This window comes from Bufo bufo, chromosome 2 (genome assembly GCF_905171765.1).
Source record: "Bufo bufo chromosome 2, aBufBuf1.1, whole genome shotgun sequence".
NCBI lineage: Eukaryota > Metazoa > Chordata > Amphibia > Anura > Bufonidae > Bufo > Bufo bufo.
Window position 1 is genome coordinate 798,035,673 of NC_053390.1, and position 25,300 is coordinate 798,060,972.

General features: G+C 44.4%; 1 protein-coding gene across 1 annotated transcript in view; it reads right to left on the bottom strand.

Moving 5' to 3' along the window:
• SUCLG1 (succinate-CoA ligase GDP/ADP-forming subunit alpha) overlaps positions 1 to 25,300 on the bottom strand; it is a 50,135-nt gene that overhangs the window by 8,831 nt on the left and 16,004 nt on the right. Inside the window, exons 6-7 of the mRNA XM_040419286.1 lie at positions 6,234 to 6,317; positions 2,345 to 2,496 (exon numbers count right to left, since the gene is read on the bottom strand). Of these exons, the coding sequence (XP_040275220.1) occupies positions 2,345 to 2,496; positions 6,234 to 6,317 (236 nt within the window). The remainder of the gene's footprint in view (positions 1 to 2,344; positions 2,497 to 6,233; positions 6,318 to 25,300) is intronic.

The window sequence follows — 25,300 nt, forward strand, 5'->3', positions numbered from 1 at the left end:
AAGGGGTTAAACGCATGGCATCTCTGCCAGCACAGATGTCAGGCGTTTCAAGCAGAGTGTCAGCAATGTGCTGACACTCTGCAAACTGCTCGGCTATATAACAAAGAGGGCAGCGGGGGGGGGGGGTTAAACATTAAAATAAAGCTTATTTGTAGTTTCTGATCGCCGCGGTCACAGACTTCCGAAACCGCAGGTCTGAATTGACCTGCGGTTTGCTGCGATTGCAGACATGGAGGGGGGGAGGGGGGGGTCACAGGACCCCCCGGCGCATTTAGCCAAGGAGCCTGCTCAATGATTTGAGCAGGCACCGGGTTCTGATCCCCACCCGCCGGCGGTGATCGGAACTATACATGACGTACAGATACGTCATGTGTCCTTAAGAGGTTAAAGAGCTCATGTCATCAGGATCAACCCTATTAACCAGGCATATTGCTAGATCTTGCTGATTAAAGTGATACCTGCCTGATCTAGGCTGCAGAAACAAACTGTAGGACAGTTTTAATTAAAGGGGTCGTTAATTGGAGTAAGGACTCATGCACACAACCGTTGTTTTCCGTTCTGCAAAATGGGTTTCCGTTGTTCCGTGATCAGTTTTGTTTCCGTATGTCTTCCGTTTTTTTTTGTGTTTTTTTAGGACCACCAGAAAAAAAAAAGTAAAAAAAATGTGCAAGACAGGTTTGCCATGCAAATGATAGGAATAAAACGGATGCGGACGACAATCGGGTGTGCCTCCACATTTTTTAGCGGTCCCATCGACTTGAATGGGTTCGCGAACAAGAATAGGACAGGTTATACTTTTTTGACGGACTGGAACCACAGACTGCAAATGGTGGACTATCCGCATTTTTAACGGCTCCATAGAAATGAATGGGTTCGCATCTGAAACGCTAAAATCGATGCGGAAAACTAACAACGGTCGTGTGCATGAGGCCTAATACTGATTCCCTATCCTCAGGATATAGAGTCAATATCGGATCAGCGTGGGTCGACCCCTGTTTGAAGAGGTGGGTGCTTGTGCGAGCGCTGCCTCCTCTTCAAAGTTTACCTGCACGTCCCGCTGATCTCTCCCATCATAATATCCTGAGGATACTACAAAGGGAGAGAAGCAGAGCTGCATTATATATATATATGCGCCAGTATTACTTCCACAGCATTTTTTGTGCCACTGTTCACTGCATTTTTTTTTGCTTGCCGTACAAAGACAGCATTTTTGTAGTGGTTTCTTGACTCTTTATTCAAATTGTAGCATGCTCTGGCTGTGGCGTTTTTCCCATAGACTTCTCTATGGGGAAGGGGGAGAAAAAAAATATATATATAAAAAATCCACACCCAAAAAATACTTGTGAAAAACGCATGGAATTCATGGTGTTTTTTTTTTTACAAGAAAAAATAAAGAGTGATTTCAGGAGAACTAGCAGAAGCAGCAAACCTAGGGGAAAAACCAAAGTGATTATTAATGGAATTGTCCGGCCTAGGAGCCAAAATCTCATTGAAACCATTATACCTACTGTAGGGAAGAAAAAGAAAAAATAATTAACGATTTTTTTTTAAATAAGTTCTTTAACTTAATCCAAGATAGGATAGATAGTCACAGTGACTAGCTACAATTTGAAGCTCGATCACAGCATATAAACACCAAAACTATGGGGTCTGCGGCACCTCAGAGCTGCTGTAGATTTCCGTTTAGGCGCACGGACTGCCGGAGGATGCGCCTAATTTAAGCTAAGGTGCACGCATGGTCATAAATTAAGAGCATCCTCCAGCAGCACAGGGGATATAACAGACCGTTGTAAAACTGGGGAACTCAGGACAGAGGCACCATAAGCCACACTTACAGCGCCCCCGACACATCTCCCCACTGTCACTGGTTTATCAGGGGACATCAAAGAGATACAAACAATATAAAACCTTAAAAAGCTACATCGCTGTTAATGTCCATTATGGGAGAAGAAAGAGTACATAAAGCCTATATTCGATAAGGTCAACAGGGTTCAATATTTAAATGGTAGGTGCACCCAAACAAAAAAATAATAATTCTCATCGATATATCTATTGTTTTGCATCTTCAGCTCCTATGCGGACCTGTGTTTCCACTGTCGCAGACCACAAACTCCAGCCATATGGCCAACCATCTGTCCCCCTACTGAATGCAAGTAAGAATTACGAGAAAAAAGGGAGCATTTTTTTACCTTACATGTATTGTAGCAATAAAATAAAAAATGACTGCAAAGCTGTACACCGCCTGCAACACTGGCAGTTCCCAGACCCCACTTCCAAAACACAAAAGGAGGGGAGAAGAACTCCTAGGACACCGTGGCCTTGTGCTCCACAGAAATTAACTTACAGTATTGTGTTCTTTCAGATACTCGGCAGCATTTTCCTCAGCACTTCCACCAATCTCACCGATCAGAATGATACCTTCCGTCTTGGGATCCTTCAAGAAGACCTCAAGGCAGTCAATGAAGTTTGTCCCATTAAATGGGTCTCCGCCGATACCTTAAAGGACAAGGAGGAAACTACATCAATGGAATAAACTGTAAGGGCTCATGCGCACAAATCTAAGGGCTGTGTTCCCATATTGCGGAATTTTCGGGCACTGGCCTCGTACACTCCTCGCTGCGGATCCACTGACTTGAATGGGTTTGCGATCCGCAAGATACGGCCAAAGACGAGACACGTGCCATCTTTTGCATAGCGGAGGCAGGGACTACAAAGCCCACAGAATCACTAGGAAGCACTTCTGTGGGCTTTCGCGTCCATGCCTCTGCATCACAAAAGACAAGATATGTCCTATCTTTTGCCTGTGGATCGAGTACCCATTCAAGTCAACGGGTCCGCATCCGCACAAAGAATAATCAGCACCGCAGCAGTGCTCCTAAAGGCCCCCTTACGCTGTAGAGGTGAGGGTCTAACTCACAGCACCTCCACCAATTAGCCGTTTGAAGAAGCCACAGTGCGCCGGCCTCTTCCTAGGCCAGCGACGTCATGTTTATTGGTCACATGGCCTAGGTGCAGCTTAGTCCCATAAATGAGGAGGACCTGCAATACCAAACACAGCCTCTATACAATGTATGGCGCTGTGCTTGGCATGCTGCGAGGAGGCCACAGTGAGCTCGCCTTGGCTTCGCCAAACAGCTTACTGGAAGGGGTGCGGAATGAGAGACCCCCGCCGGTCTCATATTGATGACCTTACCCTGAAGATAGGTCATCAATATTAAAACACCAGGAAAACTCTGTTAAGCTGTGGATTCACCTTATGCATGAGAGACCTGCCTTGAAAACCTACAGCTTTTCCTGCTCAGGAAAGGGAGGTTCTGCAGCAGCCGAGTTGTGTATAATGTACTTCTTACTGCATCGGGATGCTTTCAGTGACTTTGCAGTTTTAGTGTAGGTGTTACACAGTTAATTCACTAAAGGGATCTGATGGAAGCAAGCGAGACATTTCAGCCCATGCACCACTTCTAAGCACAAAAACAATAACATCCAATTATCCAAGTTTTGAAGGTAAATCAATAGCGGCGCGCACCCTGCACGGAGATCGTCGGCAATGTGTTCTACGCCGTACAGAGAGGGAGACGCTTGTTAACTGTGCCGCTAATTTCCTTTTAATTGGGAACCGAGCAACAGGTAAACTGGCTAAAGAATGGTAAATAAGATGAAAGATTGATGGAATCAAAGTGGCGGTCATAACCCAACCATAAGGAGTTAGTCAGAAAATTAAAAAAGGGATAGTACAGCAGCCAACGTCGGCGTAGAGACGGCGAACAGTCGCTATGCAACACAACTCAGAAACTAATGTTCAGCTACACTTATCAGTAAAGCTGTAATAATAAAGTGGTAATGTAACCGAGGCTGCTGTAATCACAGGACTTGCAGACATCCAAACAGCTAGTCATTTCCTGTTCGGGTTAGATATACAAACTATTTCAGTTGTCTCTTTACATGTTGCCTGGATGAAATCGCAGACTGCCAAACTTGGGATGGGTAGTACTAGCGTATCATGCGTATGTTATTAAACAATTAGATTAAGAAAGCCTTCTTTATTAACCCTTTCATTAACCAGGTCCCCCCCGCGTTTCATGTCCAGCCCATAGGACATCACTGGAGTAGGGCTGCAGTAAACGATTATTTTAGAAATAGAGTATTCTATCGATTATTTTTACGATTAATCGAGTAATCTAATAAGAAAATGAATGAATAGACTGTTTTCCTTTATAATAACTAATAAGACCCGCTGACATCCGTCCCCAATTCCCTTCCCCCCCTCAGTGCCATCAGCTCTCCCCTTGTGCCCGTATGTCTTAGCCTCTGCGCTATTGATGAGGGCACTGCGGCTGGCGCCATTGATGAGGGCACTCTGGCTGGCGCTATTCCTGGTGGCCTTTTGACTGGAACTATTCATGGCGATTCTCTGGTTGGAGCCATTCATGCCAACTCTGGTTGGCACTATACAGAAGGGTGCTCTAGCTGCCATCATATATAGTGACGCAAACTGGCACCAGTCATAGAAGCACATTTTTATTGTGGGCACTATTAATGGGCACCTTTACTTCCTTTCTTGTATTATCCTGGGATCTCGAGGACATGCCCCCTGCAAGCTGGAGCTGCAGCTACCACACAGAGCTTCTGTCCCAGCAACCAGAACTGTGCCTGTCCATGCAGCCTGCCCTCCTCCTGACACCCGGAGAGCACAGAATCATTGGTTGCGGCCTTAGTTTCGCCCCCACCCCCTCACTGTCACCAACTTATCTTTACAGCAGGGGTGCCGCCGACACTCCATCGTTCCATGCTCTGGGCCTTACGTCAGGAGATCAGTGCAGGGCGGGACCTTGGATGTGTCATGGAGTGTCCGGAGGCCCCCTGCTGGAAAGGGGAGTATTGCGGGCCAGCGGGAGACCACGGAGCGGGAGTAATAGCAAGCTCCCACTCTGGTCATGTGACACAAAAATACTCTATGCCAAAAGTTGGCATCGAGGATTTTTTTGTGTCTAATTACTCGATTCCATCGAGTACTCATTGCAGCCCTACACTGGAGTGTCAGACATCGGATGCAAACTTTGGAAGGATGCTACGACTGATCAACCTCGGGACTATTGGACACCGATATCAAGTTGATTAACTTGGCTTTTAATCTAGCTTATTCCATTTAGTATCAGTTTATATAGAAATTGTGGAGTGTTTTTTTCCTTATGTAGCACAACAATATTTCAGAGTGGCTTCAGCTAAACAGTTATTTAGCAGGGAGAGAGAAAAGGACTGCAGTAAGTTTAGGCAGTCTGAATTTTGTGCTAATGAGCATCCTTCATTTGTGCCAACGAATGCAGCTGCCTTCACACCTTAAAGGGAACCCGTCACCTGGATTTTGGGTATAGAGCTGAGGACATGGGTTGCCAGATGGCCGCTAGCACATCCGCAATACCCAGTCCCCATAGCTCTGTGTGCTTTTATTGTGTATAAAAACCGATTTGATACATATGCAAATTAACCTAAGATGAGTCAGAGCTTGAAAATATGACTCTTCTCTGGTCACACAAGATATGACTCTTATGTTAATTTGCATATGTATCAATTTTTTTTTTACACAATAAAAGCACACAGAGCTATGGGGACTGGGTATTGCGGATGTGCTAGAGGCCATCTAGCAACCCATGTCCTCAGCTCTAAACACAAAATCCCGGTGACAGGTTCCCTTTAAAAGGGATTATAGAACCCCTATAATGCCAAGGCACCTCATACAGGTTAGACTTACCCCACTCCTCAGCACCCGCATCACTCCTTATGCACATCATTTCCCCGCCGCGCGGATCAAAACATCTGGCGACGGGTGGGCCAGGGGCAAATCAGCCAATAGCAGGTCGTGATGGGAACAAGCCTCCCTAGCTTAGTTAGTGAGGCTCGTTTCCGTCGCTGCCTGCTATTGGCTGAAACGCCCCCTGCTGGATGTCCTGATCCAGATGACGAGGAGAGGCAGCAGCTGGGAGCAGGAACGACACGGGTGCCGGGCGGGTATAACCTATATGAGGTGCCCAGGCATTTTGGGGGGCATTATAAGGGTTCGATATCCCCTTTACGTAACAGAATGAGATGTTGTTTTCTTCATTTTCCTCCATCCAAAACACCCGCTGCTGAGAAATCGGTGGCCTTATTTGTCACCCGATCTATAGATCAGCCCTCAGCCACCAGACCTCACTGCACAAAGTGGAGTCAATACTTTCCCGATCCATGAGACTTACCGATACAGAGAGACTGCCCCAATCCAACTTGCGTCGTCTGATGCACGGCTTCGTACGTCAGGGTTCCTGATCTGGACACAATACCTGCGGGTAAAGGAAAGCGCAGGCTCGTTGAGAACATTATGTAAGAGTGATTTCATGTTTATTTCAGCGCGCCGGCAATGAAGAGCTGTGAACCGCACTGACAAATTAATGCGTTAGGGAGTCAACGAGGCAAACGCTTCCAAGGAATGGTAGAGATATTGATGTGCTCTTACTACAGGTGCCTGGCTGTGACTAGAAGCAATCTACGCTGCAGGCTGGCTCAGAAACTCACTCCTCTACACTACATTGACCTACGGTAGCCAGCTAGGCAGAGTCTTCAACTGTGCGGGATGCAGTTTTTCCCCACATCCCATTACATAATGAGCTGTATAATTTGCAGCACGAGTCTTACTTTGTGCAAAAAGCATTACAGCTAATTAAAGAACTGAAGGGAGGGGAGAAAGAAAAAAAAAAATATATATTGACGGTTCAATAACACATTCTCACTTAACTACAGTTGGGTTCTATTTGCAGAAACATAGTTATGGTCATACAGTAGTTATGAGATATTAAAAAAACACATTAGAATGATATTTTATACAATATTCTGGAGGAGGTTCTTTAGCACCACCCAGTGGTGCTATTCGGGAACTGCAAAAGAATACAATAAAAGCGATCTCCAATTATTTACTATCCCCAAAAAAATATTTTATATATTTTTTAAAAAAATTATCACATCATAGATGCAAAAAAGCATACAAAGAAAAAAATTTTTTTATTAAAGAATCCTTAGCATAATACATCCATATGGGGGTGGGTGGGAGGACTGATGCACAAACCCCCTATGTGAAGCAGAGTGGTGCAGCAAGGCTCTGACTACCAAGCACACCCACATATACTGTAGGAATGTCATTAGGTTGACCAGGCACAACAAGCCCCCCTCCAGTCATACCAAATACATACTGTATAGTGCAGGGGTGCACAACCTTTTTTGGTCTGGGGGCCGCATTGTCCCATCGCTCTATTTCAAGGGGCTGAAAAATAAAAAAATGTTGATCGGCGCTCATCTGCCTATTACACAAGCCAGTGCAAAGTGACTGGGGAGGAGTGATCACTGCCACAGTCATGCTGCAGATAATCGGACATCTTACATCCTGATAAAATATGCAAATCAGCCGACAAATGAGCAATTCCTTGTTTATCAACTGATCAGCTGCACGATTATACCGGCCAGATATAAGATATGAGCGCTCCTATGAACACTTGTTCCCAGTAATTGTCCCAAATATCGTGCTGCAGCATAGCCCCTGAAACCGAAGAGTTATACTTACCTGCTCCCCGCCTCTCCGGTTCTTCGAACTGCCTCCGCTGTTTACACCTGGTAGTGCATGGACATGGTCATACACCACTCCAGACAATGATTGGCTTAGGCGGTGTTGTGGCCACAAGCAGCGTGTCACTGCTGAAGCCAGTCATTGACTGGAGCGGTGTATGTGACCATGGTTATGCACTGTCAAGTGTAAACAGAGCAGGAACCGGAAGATGGAGGCAGCGGAGGCAGCACACAGGACCAGAGCGGAGTGGAGCAGGTAATTATGAATTTTCTATTTCAGAGGCCATGCTCCAGGCCTCATTTTTACCAGAAAAGTGGCGACATTTCCTTCCATCCTGCCTCCTATTTATAAATCAGTGGTTTCCTTCACTGCAGAGGACGGAGCTCACTGGTTATCACCATCTCCTGCCAATGCAGTTATAGGCGTCCTGCAGTAACCAGTAAGCACATTACCTTGCTAGTGGGGAAGGCGCCTATTGGTTAACGCTTGAATGACCAGGCCCGAAAAGGCTTAATGATCAGACACTTTTTTGTGATTTAGCACGCGTGGTGGTTCAAATGGTTGTAACTATCTTATTTGTTGGACTACCACGATAATTTTTGCAACAATTTTTATTTGGGGGAAACTGTACAAAACGTTTTTAAAAAGTATATATTTTTTCAAACTATAGCTCCTTATTCTTTAAATATGCAAACTGACACCAAAATGGTGACGGTTTTGATTGGTGTGGGTGTCTTTTCTTTTATGTATGAATTTTTGTTTTTAACTTAATATATTTCTGCTACATAATATGTCCCCCAAGAGGTCATAAAAAGACCTTGGGGGACACTGTCACTTAGAATTTTGCACTTTTTCATAAAAAAGACTGTGGTGGGACAATGAACACTCTTTTATTAAGCACTTTTTCCTTTTTATTTTATTTTATTTTTTAATTTACTGTATTTAGTTTTCAAATTATTTTAAATCTTTTTTTAAAATATATTTTTAGCACATAATTTGTCCCCAATAGGTCACTGAAAGACCTTTGGGAGACAATAAGTGACTTTTTTTTTGTACTATTTCCACTGTAACTGGAGCATCCAAAGGAGCCCCAGTTAGAGGGAAACCAGCCTGCTTTGTACCAGGGCAGCGCTCCTCTGTTCCCGAGACACCCAGAGATCACGTGATCGCTGGGTCTACACTGCAGAGCGCTCAGAGAGGAGAAGGCAGAAGCGCCAATAAAGCACTTCTGTCTTCTCCTCGGCTTCCCCGCTCTCACTAATAGCCGGGGACCCTTTCTGCTCCTACTACAGTGCAGGAGCAAAACCTGTGATCCATCTGCTGTGCGGCGCTCTGTGCAGAAACACAGTTGATTGCAGGATCAGCTGTGTTTCTGCCCAGCAGGGTGGGGGCCGCAAATCATGGCTCTGGGGGCCGCATGCGGCCCGCGGGCCGCAGGTTGTGCACCCCTGGTATAGTGGGATTTCCAGGGATGAAAAATAGAATGAATAGACCGTTTCATTTTCCAGAAGAAAAAGGACTCTGTATACAGAATTTTAGCGTCTTTTTTGTCAAATTTTTATTTTTACAGACTCAGTGTGCTGTCCACATCCCTATATCTGTACCACGGCCCAGCAAACGCAGTGGAACATGTCCTATTCTTGCAGACAAGAATAAGCCTTGGTAACATAGTGCAGGACCTGCGGAAGGTGAAAATGTGGGATGCACAAAAATGGGTACGGTCGAGACCTAAAACTACCGACACATTGCGGATTCTTTCGTGAAGATACAGTACTCGCAAAGTGCATGCAGTTCGAAAAATCTCATGTACATGTAACACTGCAGCGTGGATTCCGAAATCTGCAGCATGTCTATTGTTTGTGCGGATTTCACCCTTTGAAATGCAATGATGAGCTCTGCGGCAAAACCGCATCAAATCAGCACCAAAAACCTCAAGTAACACATGCGTTCTTTTTGGTGTGGAAACGTCAAACACATTCAAAAGCTGTCGGCCAAACGACAGCTCTCTCCCAACTCCCTCCCGGCTTCCCCATGCATGTTATGCTCAGCCGAGCGTGTGTGCGCGCATTCAATGGGGAGATCGGAGAACGTCGCTAGCAGACACTTCTGGCCGTGGCTTACCTAATCGGGAGAACAAAAGAATCTGGTGAAAATATTTAATCGGGAGCTCCCCACACACAGTGTGCCAGCGGACCAGTCGCTCTCGGCAGGTTGGGCTGCCAAAAGTATGATGGGGATGGCCAGCACTACTCAGAAAAAAAAAAAAGCTGCAGGGGCCAATACAAATGAAAAGCCCCTCTAGGAACCCGGGTCTTCTCAAACGGGTCCAAAAAAAGAAAACCAAACCATGTCCTTGTGTGTATTTCAATGACCTGCTCCTGTGACGCTGTGTAACCCTGTAAACTCCTTCAGAGAACTGTGACGAAGGGATCCGGATTCCCTGTACCTTTCACCATACGCAGAATTAAAGAGGGGTTTCCACGACTTTTATACTGATGACCTACCCTCTGATCGGTGGGGGTCGGATCCCTGCTGGTGAGCTGTTTGAGAAGACACCAGTGCTTGCAGTAGCACACAGTCTTCTCTCCGCTCACCAAGCACAGCGCCATACATTGTATAGTGGTTGTGCTTGGTAATGGGGCTGAGCTGCTCCTAGGTCACGTGACTACGTATCTTCAGGGGTACAGGACAGGAGTACGAGTGGCACCAAGCCCTGCTCATCCACTATATCAGGGATCAGCAACCTCTGGCACTCCAGGTGTTGTGAAACTAAGGATGCGCCAGCTACGTGGGACGCATGGACTGGGGACGTCAATAGCACTTTAGTTAAGAACGCCGTGTGTTCATTGGTCAGGCTGGATGCCATAACATATAAGTATTAGATTAACATTCCTTCCCAGCTCACCGATTTCCCCCAATATCCTATAAAATCAAGGCATTCCTGAGCCAAAGCCAAAAGAGGATCCAGCCCAATAGTGAACAATCCCTTTCAGGGATTAGGAGGGTCCCTCAACACCAATCTGATCAAGTGTTCAAATATCCTGCAGCACCTCCACAGGTGAAATGAAGCATTACATATTTTTTTTTCTTCTCTAAATGGCTATTCTATAGCAGTGGTGACCAACCTTTTCTGGTCCCAGGGTCACACTGGTTCGGGCTGTACTAACACATTCCCAGATATTTATGGCTTATATGTGTATATATCTGATAAGTGCGAGTCCCACATCCAGGACTCCAAACTTACTGGGTCTGAGAGTATAGGGACCATTTAGCACTGCAAGGAAGAGGAGGCCAGGCCTGCATGTAACCATTCACTGAAGGGTATGGGGCTTGGGCCCAGTTTGTCTTTTCTACTGATTATCCCATCAGCCTTTGGCGAGTGATATGAATTGTGTCTCATCCTTTATATGAATGTTCTATGGTCTAACATAGGGAACCTCGCTGACAACTTCATGAAGTTATTACACGGTGCCTATACAATAGTACCAGAGTCTATATAACGTCATAATATGTTTTATATAGCCAAGATGGATCAGCCATGAACACCATTGAAAGTCAATGAGGGACGGATCCGTCTTCTATGGTGTCAGAGAGAACTGATCAGTCCCCATTGACTTACATTGTGTGTCAGGACGGATCAGTCTTGCTCCGCACCACATCGCGAACAGAAAAAACACTGCTTGCAGCTATGGGGACGCAACAAAGCAGAATGGAATGCATTTTGGTGCATTCCGTTTCGTTCAGTTTTGTACCCATTGACAATGAATGGGGACAAAATGGAAGAGTTTTCTTCCGCTAATGAGATCCTATGACGGATCTCAATAGCGGAATTGAAAACCCTAGTGTGAAAAAGTAGCCTAATACCATACAGTAACTATGCCATCGTGTCGAGGTAATAGTACCATAGTGTTTAGATAATATTACCGTATCGCCTCAATATATTATTTAAAATTTTTATTTTACTCATATAGCACTACTATATGCCACAGCACTTTACAAACCTTAGCATCAAGCTGTCCCCAATGGGGCCCACAATCTGTGGGAGGAAACCCACGCAAACACAGGGAGAACATACAAACTCCATGCAGATGTTGTCCTTGGTCGGATTCGAAGCGTTGATATAAAACACCACACATCACATATATAAAAGAACAATACCGGAATTTTACCATTGTGACAAGGTAATAGTACCATACTGTCTATAACATTACCACATCGCATCATTACCATACAGCGTGTATATATTACTGTATTACTATGTCAATAATCATGTATATAGTAGTCCCATACAGTAATCTTACTATCGATGACCATCCAGCACCCCTAGCCTAGTAGTACCAGTGTCTATAGAACAGCACATTATATAGACAATGAAGGAGGAGAATCCATTTTGTACGAGTATTTCTTCCATCTTGTGGAAAATTAATGAGCCAGCTGGCAGGATGTAGGGAGTCTCTGAATAAACCAAATGTTCTAGCTACAAGGCCAAGGTAAGCAGCTCCCTCGCTCCCCCTTATCAGAGTTTGATGTCCAAGAAAGTTTTGTTTTCTCAGTTTTGGGATGTACTGCTGAAGAATGTCAACTTTGAGATAAGATGCTGCAAAAACTTTTTAATTATTAGAATTCTGTTAGTATAGTGTGGAAGTATTGCCTTTTATGAATAACGAATCAAATCATCAGTTTTGATTTCCACCCCCTCGGTGGTGGGCCAGATTTGTCTAGGATTATCTGTAGTGTTATAAAGATGTATACTTATGTGGAATAAAATAGAATCTGATTCAGCAGTGTGTCTGTGTCCGCTCTCTGAGCACTCATAAGGACACTTCAATTGGGACCCCGACAATTATAGAAGGGGGTTTTGCCCCAACAAAACTTGGCGCCCAACATGGGGCTCGACTAAAGGACACTTCATTGATCTCCCGACAACTTGGATAATGTGGACCAGGACGGACAGATATAGAAGACAGTGCTGCAAGGTTAGAGACTATCTTACATTATATCTGTGCCTCCCTGACCAGTTGTCTGGTTCGAGGGATTGTTGAAGGAATGTACGCAAGTCCTTTTACAGTCGGGTCCATATTAATAAAGAACCTTGAAAGTTGAAAATACCTATGATTGTTGGGTTTAGTTTCTCATCATGAGCAACTTTGATAATGTTTTTTGGTCTGGCTTTAGGAGTCACGGTATAAGTTTTGTTTTTTTCTTTAGTGCTTGGAAAATTGCAGAACATAAATAGAAAAGGAAATCTCAGTAACAGTACACTAGGTGATATAGTGAGGAAGCTCTAAAGAAACAAACGTCTGAATTTTGTTACTTTCTATAGTTTTTCTGGTACAGTTGAAGAGCAATGGGAAATAATTTCAGTATACCTTAAGGTTATAAGACAGCCAAAACATTGGTGAAGGAAAGATGAGGCAAGGAGGGTCTGAAGAATGTGGACAGTGTTAGAGAAGGCAGGGATGAAGTATGGGAATCTTAACCTAGAAGTCTGGGAAAGATTCAGAAGGACACATTGTGGTTGTATAAAGGATCATGGATGTGAAGAAGTGGTTGATACATGGATAAAAGTTGCTCGTGAGGTTGAAACTAAAGGATGGAGAGGAGAAGTTGTGCGAGGTAGATACTCAAACAGAAAGGCAGTACCATTACTGGTTGACACGGGGGCAGCCAAAAAGGTATTAGACCATGGCTAGGGTATGAGTCAATGGATATTTGTCATTTGCGCTGAAAAGGGGCACCAGACAGGGGTGTCCTTTGTCATCCCTTCTGTTTGCTTTAGTAATGGAACCACTATCGGTGTATATAGCAGGTAGCAATAGAATACAAGGATGGGACATTGCAGGTATATCCGAAAAGATCTCGCTTTATGCAGACAATATGCTGATATCCTCGGGAGATGTAGGCCATTCTTTGGAAGCTTTACTAGAAATTGTGGATTTATATGGAACTTTTTCAGGGCTATGGGTCAATTGGGCCAAATCGTCATTCTACTTAGTTGATGAGTTTTCCCCTCAGAGTGTATCACCCTTGTCGTCACTTCAGGTGGTGAGTAACTTCACATATCTGGGGATAGTCGTACATAAAGATGTCACCCAGTTTATAGACTTAAACATAAACCCGGTAGTGAAACATGTTTCGCAAAAACTGAAAGCTTGGGAGGCGCTACCACTGTCACTGATAGGACGCATCAATATTTTTAAAACTATCCTTCTTCCCAAGCTACTGTACATATATAGAGCAACCCCTTTAACTTTACAGAAATCTCGTTTTCAGACTTTAGATCGCCTACTAACGCCCTTTTTGTGGAACAACTCAGTTCCCCGCATAGCTAGGGATACTTTGAAAGCCACTACTGAGAGAGGTGGCCTGGCACTTCCGGACATGTACCTATACTACATTGCGACGCAACTAAATTATGCTGCTTGGTGAATTAAGGCAGACCCTTATAACCCGGCGGTGGCATTGGAGGCGGCACTCATGGGGTCGTATGAAGCTATGACGAACTTAATGTATAGAGCAGGGAAGTACCCGGTAAAACATTTTACTACATTGATGGCGGGGGTGATTAATGCGTGGAATACTTTTGCGGGGGTGGGGAGGAAAGCAATATATTGTCCCCAATGATGCCCTTGTGGGGAAATCCCAAACTGGTGGAACTAACTTCTCTGCTTGATTTTGAATTCTAGCCGCGAAAGGGTGTCAAATACCTAAGACGTTTTTTTTTTTTTAAGACTTTTTCAACCTTGCAAACGGAATATAAACTGCCACAAGCATCTCTTTAGATTTTTCCAACTGAGACATGCTTGCGAATCTCAGTTTGGGGCTGGTCCTTTGAGGCTGGAATATAATGCAGTAGAGAAAATTGCCAGACAGGCAAACCATACTAAAATGGTGTCTTTTTATGCTTTCCTTCTATCCTCCCGGCCTTCACTGATGATGAGGGCTTTTCTTAAGTGGAAGGATGATATTCCTGCATTGGAAGATTGTCATGAGAAGGAGCTGTCGGCCCTTTGAGGGGGACGGTGATTTGTGCACGGGATCTGCTGATTCAGACAAAATGGTTACACAGAGTCTACTATACCCCAGTGAGATTGGTACGCATGCATAAACTTGCTTCAGATAAGTGTACAAGATGTGATAATGGCAGGGGGACACTATTGCACATGGTATGGGAGTGTCCAGTCATTGCTGAATTCTGGATGCAGGTGCATGACTATCTGGATGCTCGCCTTAGGCTCCCGGCAGTTGTGGCACCTGAAGTTAGTCTGCTAGGTCTTGTCAACGATATTATTCCAACTAAACATACCAAAATCCTTTATAGGTTGCTGATGCTTTATGCGAGAAAGTCAATTCAACTCAAAGGGGAGTGGATTGGTATGAAAATGACCCACCTTCACAGCCTAATTTGCATACGGAATAAAAGTGTTTTTCGGACGAACGATGCTAGCAGGGAACTAACGGTAAGAACAGTTTTAATAGGGGGGATGCCGTGGACATCAGTCTGTTAATAGGGTCAATCGGCGTGAAAGACTCCCTTTAAGCCAGGATATCAGCCCCTCGAGTGAAGCAGTACCCCCTGTTATGCCCAGGAGATAGCAGTGGCCAGTCAAATTTATGGTTTTCTCCAGGCTGGTGTATTGATAAACACAGTATCTCCCGCTAATAGCCTGCTGTTACCAATAAAGAAGAAACCAGTTAAGGGACCACCTGTCAGTAACAAGATGGTTCATGATCTTAGAGAAGTTAACAAGGTGACACAGTCTTAAACTCCAATAGTGCCAAACCCACATACCTTACTGTCACAAGTTCTATCCACTGCAACGTGTTTCACAGTGATAGATCTGGCAAATGCTTTCTTTAGTGTCTCGCTGCATTCTGACTGTCAGTATCTGTTTGCCTTTACATTTAAGGGCAACCAGTATACTTGGACCATCCTGCCTCAGGGAGCTCAAAACTCCCTGGTACAGGTTCTGCAATCTGTCCTTACAAACTGAGCACCCCTCAGCTCAGTGGTCCTGTTACAATACGTGGATGATTCGCTCCTGTGTGCTGAAGACAATGAAATTTGCTGTGAAGCAACTACATCTCTTAATTTTCCTAGAACGTCAGAACGGGTGTAAAGTCTCAAAACAGAAGCTGCAGTTTTGTAAAAACAAGTTGTATTTCTAGGACACTGCCTCTCCCGCGGAGCTCGCCACCTAACCCCAGGAAGAAAGGAGGCTGCTGAAAGGATACAAGTGCCCAAAGGAGCACAAAGCCTAAGGGTGTTTTGGGGGCTGCTGTCATACTGTCGCCCCTGGATTAGACATGCCTCCATGTTAATGCAGCCTCTGTATGATTGTCTGTTATCTGACCCATTTCACCTTACAGAAGAGGCAGTGAATAATTTCCATACATTGAAGCTGTGCATACCCTCAGCCCCAGCCCTGGGTGTTCCAAAATAGGATGAATTTAACCTGTTCTGTTCAGAATTGCAGGGTCACAGCACGGCTGTACTGACTCAGAAACATGGTGTCGTACTTTTCAGCCAGATAAGATCCTGTCGCTAGAGGCGCCCCCTCCTGTGTCTGGGCGGTAGCGGCAGTGCAGGCAATGATAGAAAAAGCCTCGGAAATTGGGTTAGACTACCCGGTGATTGTACAAACACCTCATGACATACAGGGCATGTTAACACAGGTTCAACCTAAACATATTTCTATTGCCAGGCAACTCAGACTCCAGTGTGCACTCCTCGTGCCCGCTAACATTTCTTTCAAAAGATGTACTACTCTGAATCCTGCTACTTTGTAACCAATCACAGATTCAGAAATGGGGGAAGAGGGCATAGAAGGTACAGGCAGCCTTCCTAAATGACATGATGGAACATGACCTCCATGACCATGTGCAATTAATGCAACAAGAAACGTCAGGATTTAATCATATCCATGAAAACACCCTTGATGACCCTGATTTTGAGTATTTTGTAGATGGAAGCAGGTTCATGGGAGAGGACAGCATGAGGTAGGGATAGCTGAACCACTGCCACCTCACATGTCAGCGCAAGAGGCAGAGCTGAAGGCACTCACTGAGGCGTGGAACTTGGCCAAGGGGGAAGAAGGTGAACATCTACACGGACTCAAGGTATGCTTTTGATATTGCACATGACTATGGACCCATATGGAGGGCTAGAGACTTTCTAACATCAGCAGGCCAGCTAATTAAAAATACTCTGTACTTGAGCTTATGAACTCTGTTATTACCAGAGGAGGTCGCTATTATTAAAGGGGTTCTGCACTTTGTTTAAACTGATGATCTATCCTCTGGATAGATCAGCAACATCTGATCGGCGGGGGTCCGACACCCCTGCTGATCAGCTGTTTGAGAAGGCAGCGGCACTCCAGCAGCGGCGCGGCCTGTTCACTGTTTACCGCCGGCCCAGTGACGTCACGACTAGTATGACTGGCCTGGGCGGGGCTAAGCTCCATTCAAATGGACAGAGCTTAGCCCCACCCAGGCAAGTTGATACTAGTCGTGACATCATTGGGCCGACGGTAAACAGTGAGAAGGCCGCGACGCTGCTGGAGCGCCGCTGCCTTCTCAAACAGCTGATCGGCAGGTGTCCTGGGTGTCGGACCCCCGCCAATCAGATGTTGATGATCTATCCAGAGGATATATCATCAGTTTAAACAAAGTGCAGAGCCCCTTTAAGGTAAAGGCTCATACAAGATGTACCACAGTGGAAGCAAAAGGCAATGATCGAGCAGACAAAGCAGCCAAACGAGCTGCACTCAAGCCACTAAATGCCGACACCACCCTGGTGAGAGCCTTGAGACCTGAGGACCTTTCAGTAAGTACATTTCAAAGAATGCTCGAACAAGCCCCTGCAGAGGGAAGAAAAAAACAAAACAAAACTTTGGGCAAAACAAGGGGCCAAACCAGATGAACATGGAATTTGGTGAAACAAGGACAACATTTTCTACCATGCCCTCTATACCCAGCAATGGCTCAGGAGGCCCACGGGCCCACTCGCCTATTAAAAAGGTGCCATGGTAAGCGTGGTTAATGCAGGGTGGATTGCTCCAGGATTTTCTACAGTAGCCGCTCGTTTTGTACAAGGATGTATGGTCTGTGCAATGAACAATCTCGGTCAAGTGGGGAAGACTCCAAGAAAGCACACCCAAGGCCACTTTACCCATTCCAGAGACTGCAGATAGACTATATACACAACTGCCTAAGGTAGGACTGGAGTATAGGAATTTGTCCTTGTGTGTTGATCTCTTTTCAGGGTGGCCGGAAGCCTTCCCAGTAGCAAAGGCAAATGCAAAGAACATAGCAAAGAAGCTGGTCAGTGAACTAGTGTGCAGGTATGGTGTCCCTGAAGTTATTGAATCAGATAGGATTATTCCCATTTAAAATGCTATTTGGAAGCGCACCCAGATTAGGATTGTATTTTTCACAACAGCTGCAAATGAACAATGATGGCCCGCATGTAGCTTGTTGGGCTCTCACAAAGAGGCTTGAGCACACCCATAAAAAAGTGTTTGCCTCCCTTCCAGATTCAGTAGAAGAACACGCAGTCATGCAACCAGGAGACTGGGTGGCGATATATATAAAAAAATAAAAAATATTTGATGGTGCTTTCCAAGTCCTGTTGACTACTCATACAGCAGTAAAGGTTGAAGCAAAGCCCAACTGGATACACGCTTCTCACTGCAAGAAAGTTCCGACACCCGAGGATCAAGATCCTCCTGCTGATGGTCGCCCTAATCCTGTGAACAGCACTGTACCAACAACTGAAGGATGATTGGGACAATGCACTTATCTGACACCACCAGGTGCTATTCAGAGGACTCTATGACACCGACAGAAAAATTACAGACTGTTGGATCTGTACTCGCAGTCCCTGCCTCGTATGGCAATCCCTTTGACTTTCAAAGAACTTATTCATATGTCTTGTTGGCAGTCTCACAAACAAGACCAGGGCCTGATGATCAAAAGTATAACCCCACTGTCTCTCCCCATAGCAGGGTGGGTGGAGGCTCCCTGGTGGCAAGACAAACAATAATGCAAGGAGTCCTCTCCTGCATAACGGAAATGGGACGTCTTGCAGCCCTTAGACTTCAATTATGATGGAAAGAATAACGGAATGCCTCTAAAGGCATTCAGTCATAGAATAGCGTTATGTTCCATGGTAACGGAATCCATAACGCAATTCACCTTTTACCACCACAGGAAGTGTGAACGAATTTCATAAGATGAAATTCACTCATCTCTAATTATAAAATAGTAGTATATGCTGTGATTAAGCTTATGTTTATGTGCACCAAAAATGAATGGGTCCGCACCGTTCCGCAAAATTGCAGAACGGCTCCGGGCCCATTCATACGGACATGTGAATGGACCCTAAACCAAATGTTCTAGCTACAAGGCCAAGGTAAGCAGCATCCTCGCTCCCCTTATCAGAGTTTGATGTCCAAGAAAGTTATGTTTTGTTTTCTCAGTTCTGGGATGTACTGCTGAAGAATGTCAACTTTGAGATAAGATGCTGCAGAAACTTTTTAATTATTAGAATTCTGTTAGTATAGTGCGGAAGTATTGCCTTTTATGAATAACGAATCAAATAATTTGTTTCGATTTCCACCCCCTTGGTGGTGGGCCAGATTTGTCTGATTATCTGTAGTGTTATAAAGATGTATGCTTGTGTGGAATAAGAGAAATCGGATTCAGCAGTGTGTCTGCTCTGAGCGCTCATAAGGACACTTCAATTGGGACCCCGACAATTATAGAAGGGGGTTTTGCCCCAACAACACCCTACACAATACCTGTAGGGCACCACTATAGAAAGAGCTAGAGATATTTTTAATGGTGCACCCACATGTGGAGGAATTTTCCACCAGAAAAGGTGCAAATTTTTACAAAGCTGTGGATTTTCAGGGCATGCTGGGAGTTGTTGTTGTTGCGCTCATTTACTGGTGAACCAGGGCTACAAACTCCATACCTCCCCTACTAAACCCCCCTCTGCCTGCGCATTTTACAATAACCTTTTTATTCAGCTCCAAATTTAGGGAAGCAGTGCGACTCCGCCATTAAACCTGCGCTTTACGAGCGCACAAAATATATATATCTACAAAATGTAATTGCATTCCTATTTGATTTTTCAATTTTCAGTTTATGGGTACTATCCTGGGCGCGGAGATGTGCAGAATACTAATAGTCATCTTTTCCCGCATGTCTGCGCTTAACTCGCACATGGGTATAAAAACTGTGAAGGGAAAAAGAAAAAAAAAAGTGAAATATTAAAAAAAGAAGAAGAGGGAAAAAAAAAAAAAAACCCAGACAGCCTAAAATCTAATTACTGGCTTTGAGAACAAAACGGATTTTGTCAAGGGCTTTTCCCGGCCGTTCATTTTATTTTCCGATACCGGTGATTGCAGGGGAACGACACACGAGAGACAGGCGGCAGTTTATTAACGCGGTAGCATCAGCCTCCTCACATGTGTAAAACCGCTATTTGTATGAGGAACGGCTCTATGAATTTTAATAGGATTTTCATTTTCACATGAAATTGTGCCTCATTCGTTTGTTGAATGCGCAGAATTAGTTAAATTTGTGGACTACAATTACAGCAAAGCTGGACGGAAACTGTAGTCACCACGGAGGCGCGATACATCATCCAGCCTTCGCCCGCTGCCCTTCATGCCTTATATAAGAGTCCCATGGCTTCTAATACCACCTATATACATCTACCTCTCTGGCCCAGATGTTACTTCCCTCCTACCCAGACTGTCTGTCGGCTAGATCTTCATTCTTCTCCTCCTGCTTCCTAAAACTCAACACTGAGAAATGTCATCTCCCTACCGGACCTGTCTATTAGAGTTAATAGCACAACGCTTCCTCCAGTCTCGCAGGTCCGCTTTTTTTCAATTTCTCTACTTTTATAATAGATAGTAATAACTCCAAAAAGTTATTAACTAACATTCCCCATATGTCTACTTCATGATTGGATCATTTTGTGAATGACATTTTATGTTTTGGGATGTTAGAAGACTTAGAAGTTTAGAAGCAAATCTTGAAATTTAAAATTTTGCAGAAAATTCCACTTTTTAAAAAAAGGGACCAGATCAGGTCTGAAGTTACTTTGTGAGGCTTACATAATGAGAAGCCACCCAAAAATGCCCTCAAGGTATTCAAAACTGATTTTAAAAAAACTGTGTTAACCCTTTAGGCGATCCGCAAGAATTAATGGAAAATGGAGATGAAATTTCTGAATTGCACTTTTTTGGCAGACTTTCCATTTTAATCCATTTTTTTCCAGTAACAAAGCAAGGGTTAACAGCCAAACAACTCAATATTTATTGCCCCCGATTCTGTAGTTTACAGAAACACCCCACATGTGGTTGTAAACTGCTGTACGGGCACACGGCAGGGCGTAGAAGGAAAGGAACGCCATATGGTTTTTGGAAGGCAGATTTCACTGGGATAATTATAAGCTGCCATGTCCCATTTGAAGCCCCCCTGATGCACCCCTAGAGTAGAAACTCCAAAAAAAAAAGACCCCATTTTGGAAACTACGGGATAAGGTGGCAGTTTTGTTGGTACTATTTTAGGGTACATATGATTTTTGGTTGCACTTTTTGTGAGGCAAGGTAACAAGAAATAGCTGTTTTGGCACCGTTTTTATTTTTTGTTATTTACAACATTCATCTGACAGGTTAGATCATGTTTTTATAGAGCAGGTTGTTTCGAACACGACAAAACCAAATATGACTACTTTTTTTGGATGTTTGTTTCAGTTTTACATAATAAAGCATTTGTGAAAAAAATTACTTTAGTGTCTCCATATTCTGAAAGCCATAGTTTTTTTAGGTAGGGTATCATTTTTTGAGGGATGAGACGACAGTTTGATTGGCACTATTTCGGGGTACATTTTGATCGCTTGCTATTACACTTTTTTTGATGTAAGGTGACAAAAAATGGCTTTTGACACTAATTTTTTTTTTACGGTGTTCACCTGAGGGGTTAGGTCATGTGATATTTTTATAGAGCAAGTAGTTACGGACACGGCGATACACACTATAATAATAAATCATAAATCATCAGGTTTTAGAGTCTTCATAGTCTGAGAGCTATTGTTTTTTTAGGCGATTGTCTTAGGCAAGGGCTCATTTTTTTGTAGGTAGAGGTGACAGATTGGTACTATTATGGGGGCATACGCCTTTTTGATCGCTTGGTGTTCATCTGAGGGGTTAGGTCATGTGATATTGGTTGATACGGACACGACGATACCCATTATGTCTACTTTTCTTTTTTTCCATATTTTTCTCAATTTTTTTTTTTACTTTATTTTGGGAAAAGGACGGTTATTTTTATACCTGAAAAACTTTTTTTTTTCTTCACTTTATTATTTGTCCCACTCTGGGACTTCAACATTACAGGGTCTGATCCCTGTTTCAATGCAGCACAATACATCTGTATTTTGCTGTACTGAACAGTTAGGCCCCTTTCACACGAGCAAGTTTTCCGCACGGATGTGATGCGTGAGATGAACGCATTGCACCCGCACTGAATCCCGACCCATTCATTTCTAAGGGGCTGTGCACATGAGCAGTGATTTTCACGCATCACTTATGTGTTGCGTGAAAAATCGCAGCAAGCTCTATATTGTGCTTTCTTCACGCAACGCAGGCCCCATAGAAGTGAATGGGGCTGCGTGAAAATTGCAAGCATCCGCAAGCAAGTGCTGATGCGGTGCAATTTTCATGCATGGTTGCTAGGAGACAATCGGGATGGAGACCCGATCTTTATTATTTTCCCTTATAACATGGTTATAAGGGAAAATATCATTCTTAATACAGAATGCTAAGTAAATTAGGGATGGAGGGGTTAAAAAAAAATAAATAAAAAATAAAAAAAATAATGATTTAACTCGCATCATCCACTTGTTCGCACTGCCCGGCTTCTCCTCCTTCTTCTTTGATGACCTGGGAGGAAAAGGACCTTTGGTGACGTCACTGAGCACATCACAGGGTCCATCACATGATCCATCACCATGTGATGTGCGCAGTGACGTCACCAAAGGTCCTTTTCCTCCCAGGTAGTGTTGAGCGACCTTGTGTTTTTAAGATCGGCGTCTAAAGTTCGGGTTATCGAAGAATCGCGTTATGGATTCCGCTACCACGGACCATAAGTTATGGTCCGTGGTAGCGGAATCCATAGCGCGATTCTTCGATAACCCGAACTTTAGACGCCGATCTTAAAAACACAAGTTCGCTCAACACTACTCCCAGGTCATCAAAGAAGTAGAGAAGCCGGGCAGCGCGAACAAGTGGATGAGGGGAGTAAAATATATATTTTTTTTAACCCCTCCATACCTAATTTACCTAGCATTCTGTATCAAGAATGCTATTTTCCCTTATAACCATGTTATAAGGGAAAATAATAAAATCTACACAACACCGATCCCAAACCCGAACTTCTATGAAGAAGTCACTATATTTGACATACATTCAATCCATATCCCTTCCTTCACTTTTTTAAAATTATTTAAAATTATTTATTTATTACATTGTATATGTGTTCTATAGGGGATAAACACCACCCACCATGTTTATTAACTGTATCTCAGGGATCCTTCTCATGTCACGTACCTATATACAAGTTGTTTATATGTATATATATTTATATCATTTTTCATCCCATATGTTTTCCCTTCATCTCTTATATTACCCCTAATACTTATGATCCCTTATTAGCCTTCCCGTTTTTTACTATCCCTCCATTTTATGCCCCTTTTATCCTTTGCCAATGCATCCTTGCTCCTGATGAAGGGGAAATCATGATCCCCGAAACGTGTTGAGCCACATATCTTTTAATAAAGGTGATTTGATCAGAAGCGCGCTGCCTTGCTGCCATCATTCACTGAGACTCTACACACGATCCTGGCCAAGGGGGGGGAATAGTCACAGGTGTTTTATGCTCATCCTGCTGACGACCCCCCAGTGAAGTAAGTGCCTCACTGGATGTTTATTCATCCATTTTATTCCTTGTTTTTAACCTTTGCTTTCAACCTCCTGTGTAAACCGCAAGCAGAGACCTCATTTTTTTTTACTTTACCTGCCTATCGGTCTCAAACTAATTTTGTACCTTTTTTTTTCCTTTAAAGCTCTTCACCTATATGTATAATATGCTAGTACTATAGCACCAAGATATCATATTCTTGACCTATTTTTAGGTAATTTTTTCGCTCGGTTTGGCGCCTTTTGTACCTTCCCCCATTACCCTTGCTTTTTGTTTTTCGAAACTTCTATGAAGAAGTCCGGGTTCGGGTACCAAACATGACAATTTTGCTCACGCGCGTGCAAAACGCATTAAAACGCTTTGCACTCGCGGTGAAAAAAATCGCGCATTTTCCCGCACGTCACCCGCAACGCCCGTGTAAAAGTGGCCTTAGTGTCTTACACTGTAAGATGCCATCAGTTGCCTAGAAGACCCAGCCTGGGGGCTGGGCCTCTTAGGCCTCCGTACATGCTGGGCCCCAAGCCTTGGAATTGCTTTGGCTGCCATGGCAACTATCGAGTCCCCGCCACAGCAGCGTGGGGACCCGATGGATGAGGTGAGGGAGCGGAAATCGCCCATATGAGGGGTTAATCCACCGGCGTAATCACCGATGCTGGTGGATGCAGCACAGCTTTCCCCTCCTTATATCTCTGACCTGCATTCTCTATACACCCCCCACACGTAACCTCCGATCCTCACAGGACCTCCTCCTCTGTTCTTCACACAAATCGACCACAAGATTTCCCACCCGCCTCTCCCCTACTCTGGAACTCTCTACCCCAACATCCAAACCTTCAAGAGCAACTTGAAAACCCACCTTACAGGAAAGCCTACCATCTGCAATGACCATGCTGCCACCACGCAGCCACGAGAGCAGCCTATACCCTCACCGACTGGGTTCTCCCCTTCACTTATAAGTGCGTGTCTGACCGCTGCCTGCCAGCAGAGGGCGCAGCAATGGAGTATATAAAGGAGGTAAGTATATAGAGGGAGGGAAAGCTTTGCTGTGATAACTGGGGGAGGGGGGCCCTGCTGTCAGGCCTGGGAAAAGTAGAGGATACAACTGGGACTATTAAAGGCCCTCGGTAGCTTGTTTATATTGATGACCTGTCCTCAGGATAGGTCATCAGTATGTGATCGGCACCACCGCCGATCAGCTTTTTGAAGAGGCAGCAGCGTTCCATACAAGCGCTACGTCCTCTTCATTACACTGCCTGTCGTCTCGGAAGTGGAGTGTAATTACAAGTACTCGCTCCATTCGCTTTAATTACACTGCGCCGCTGCTGCAAGGGAGACAACTCCTAGTGTAATGAAGAGGAAGCAGCGCTCGCATGGAAAGCCGGCCCCGGGTGCCTGACCCTCACCGATCACATGCTGATAACCTATCCTGAGGACAGGTCATCAATATAAGCGCTGCTGTACTAGTCACACTGCGTTTTCTGCATAGATCTGATGGATGGGGGGGTTGGACCCCGGCTGATCTGATCTCGATGAGTAATCCTATATTGATAACCTATCCTTAAGATAAACGGACAACCCCTTTAATGACCACGCAGTAAGCTAACTTTTTCTGGGAGGAAGGGGGGGGGGGGAATGGGATAAAACAGCCATACTGCCACTGAGTCATGAAACAGAAGTATGCCTACATTAGGCGTATTTCTGGCGCAGATTACG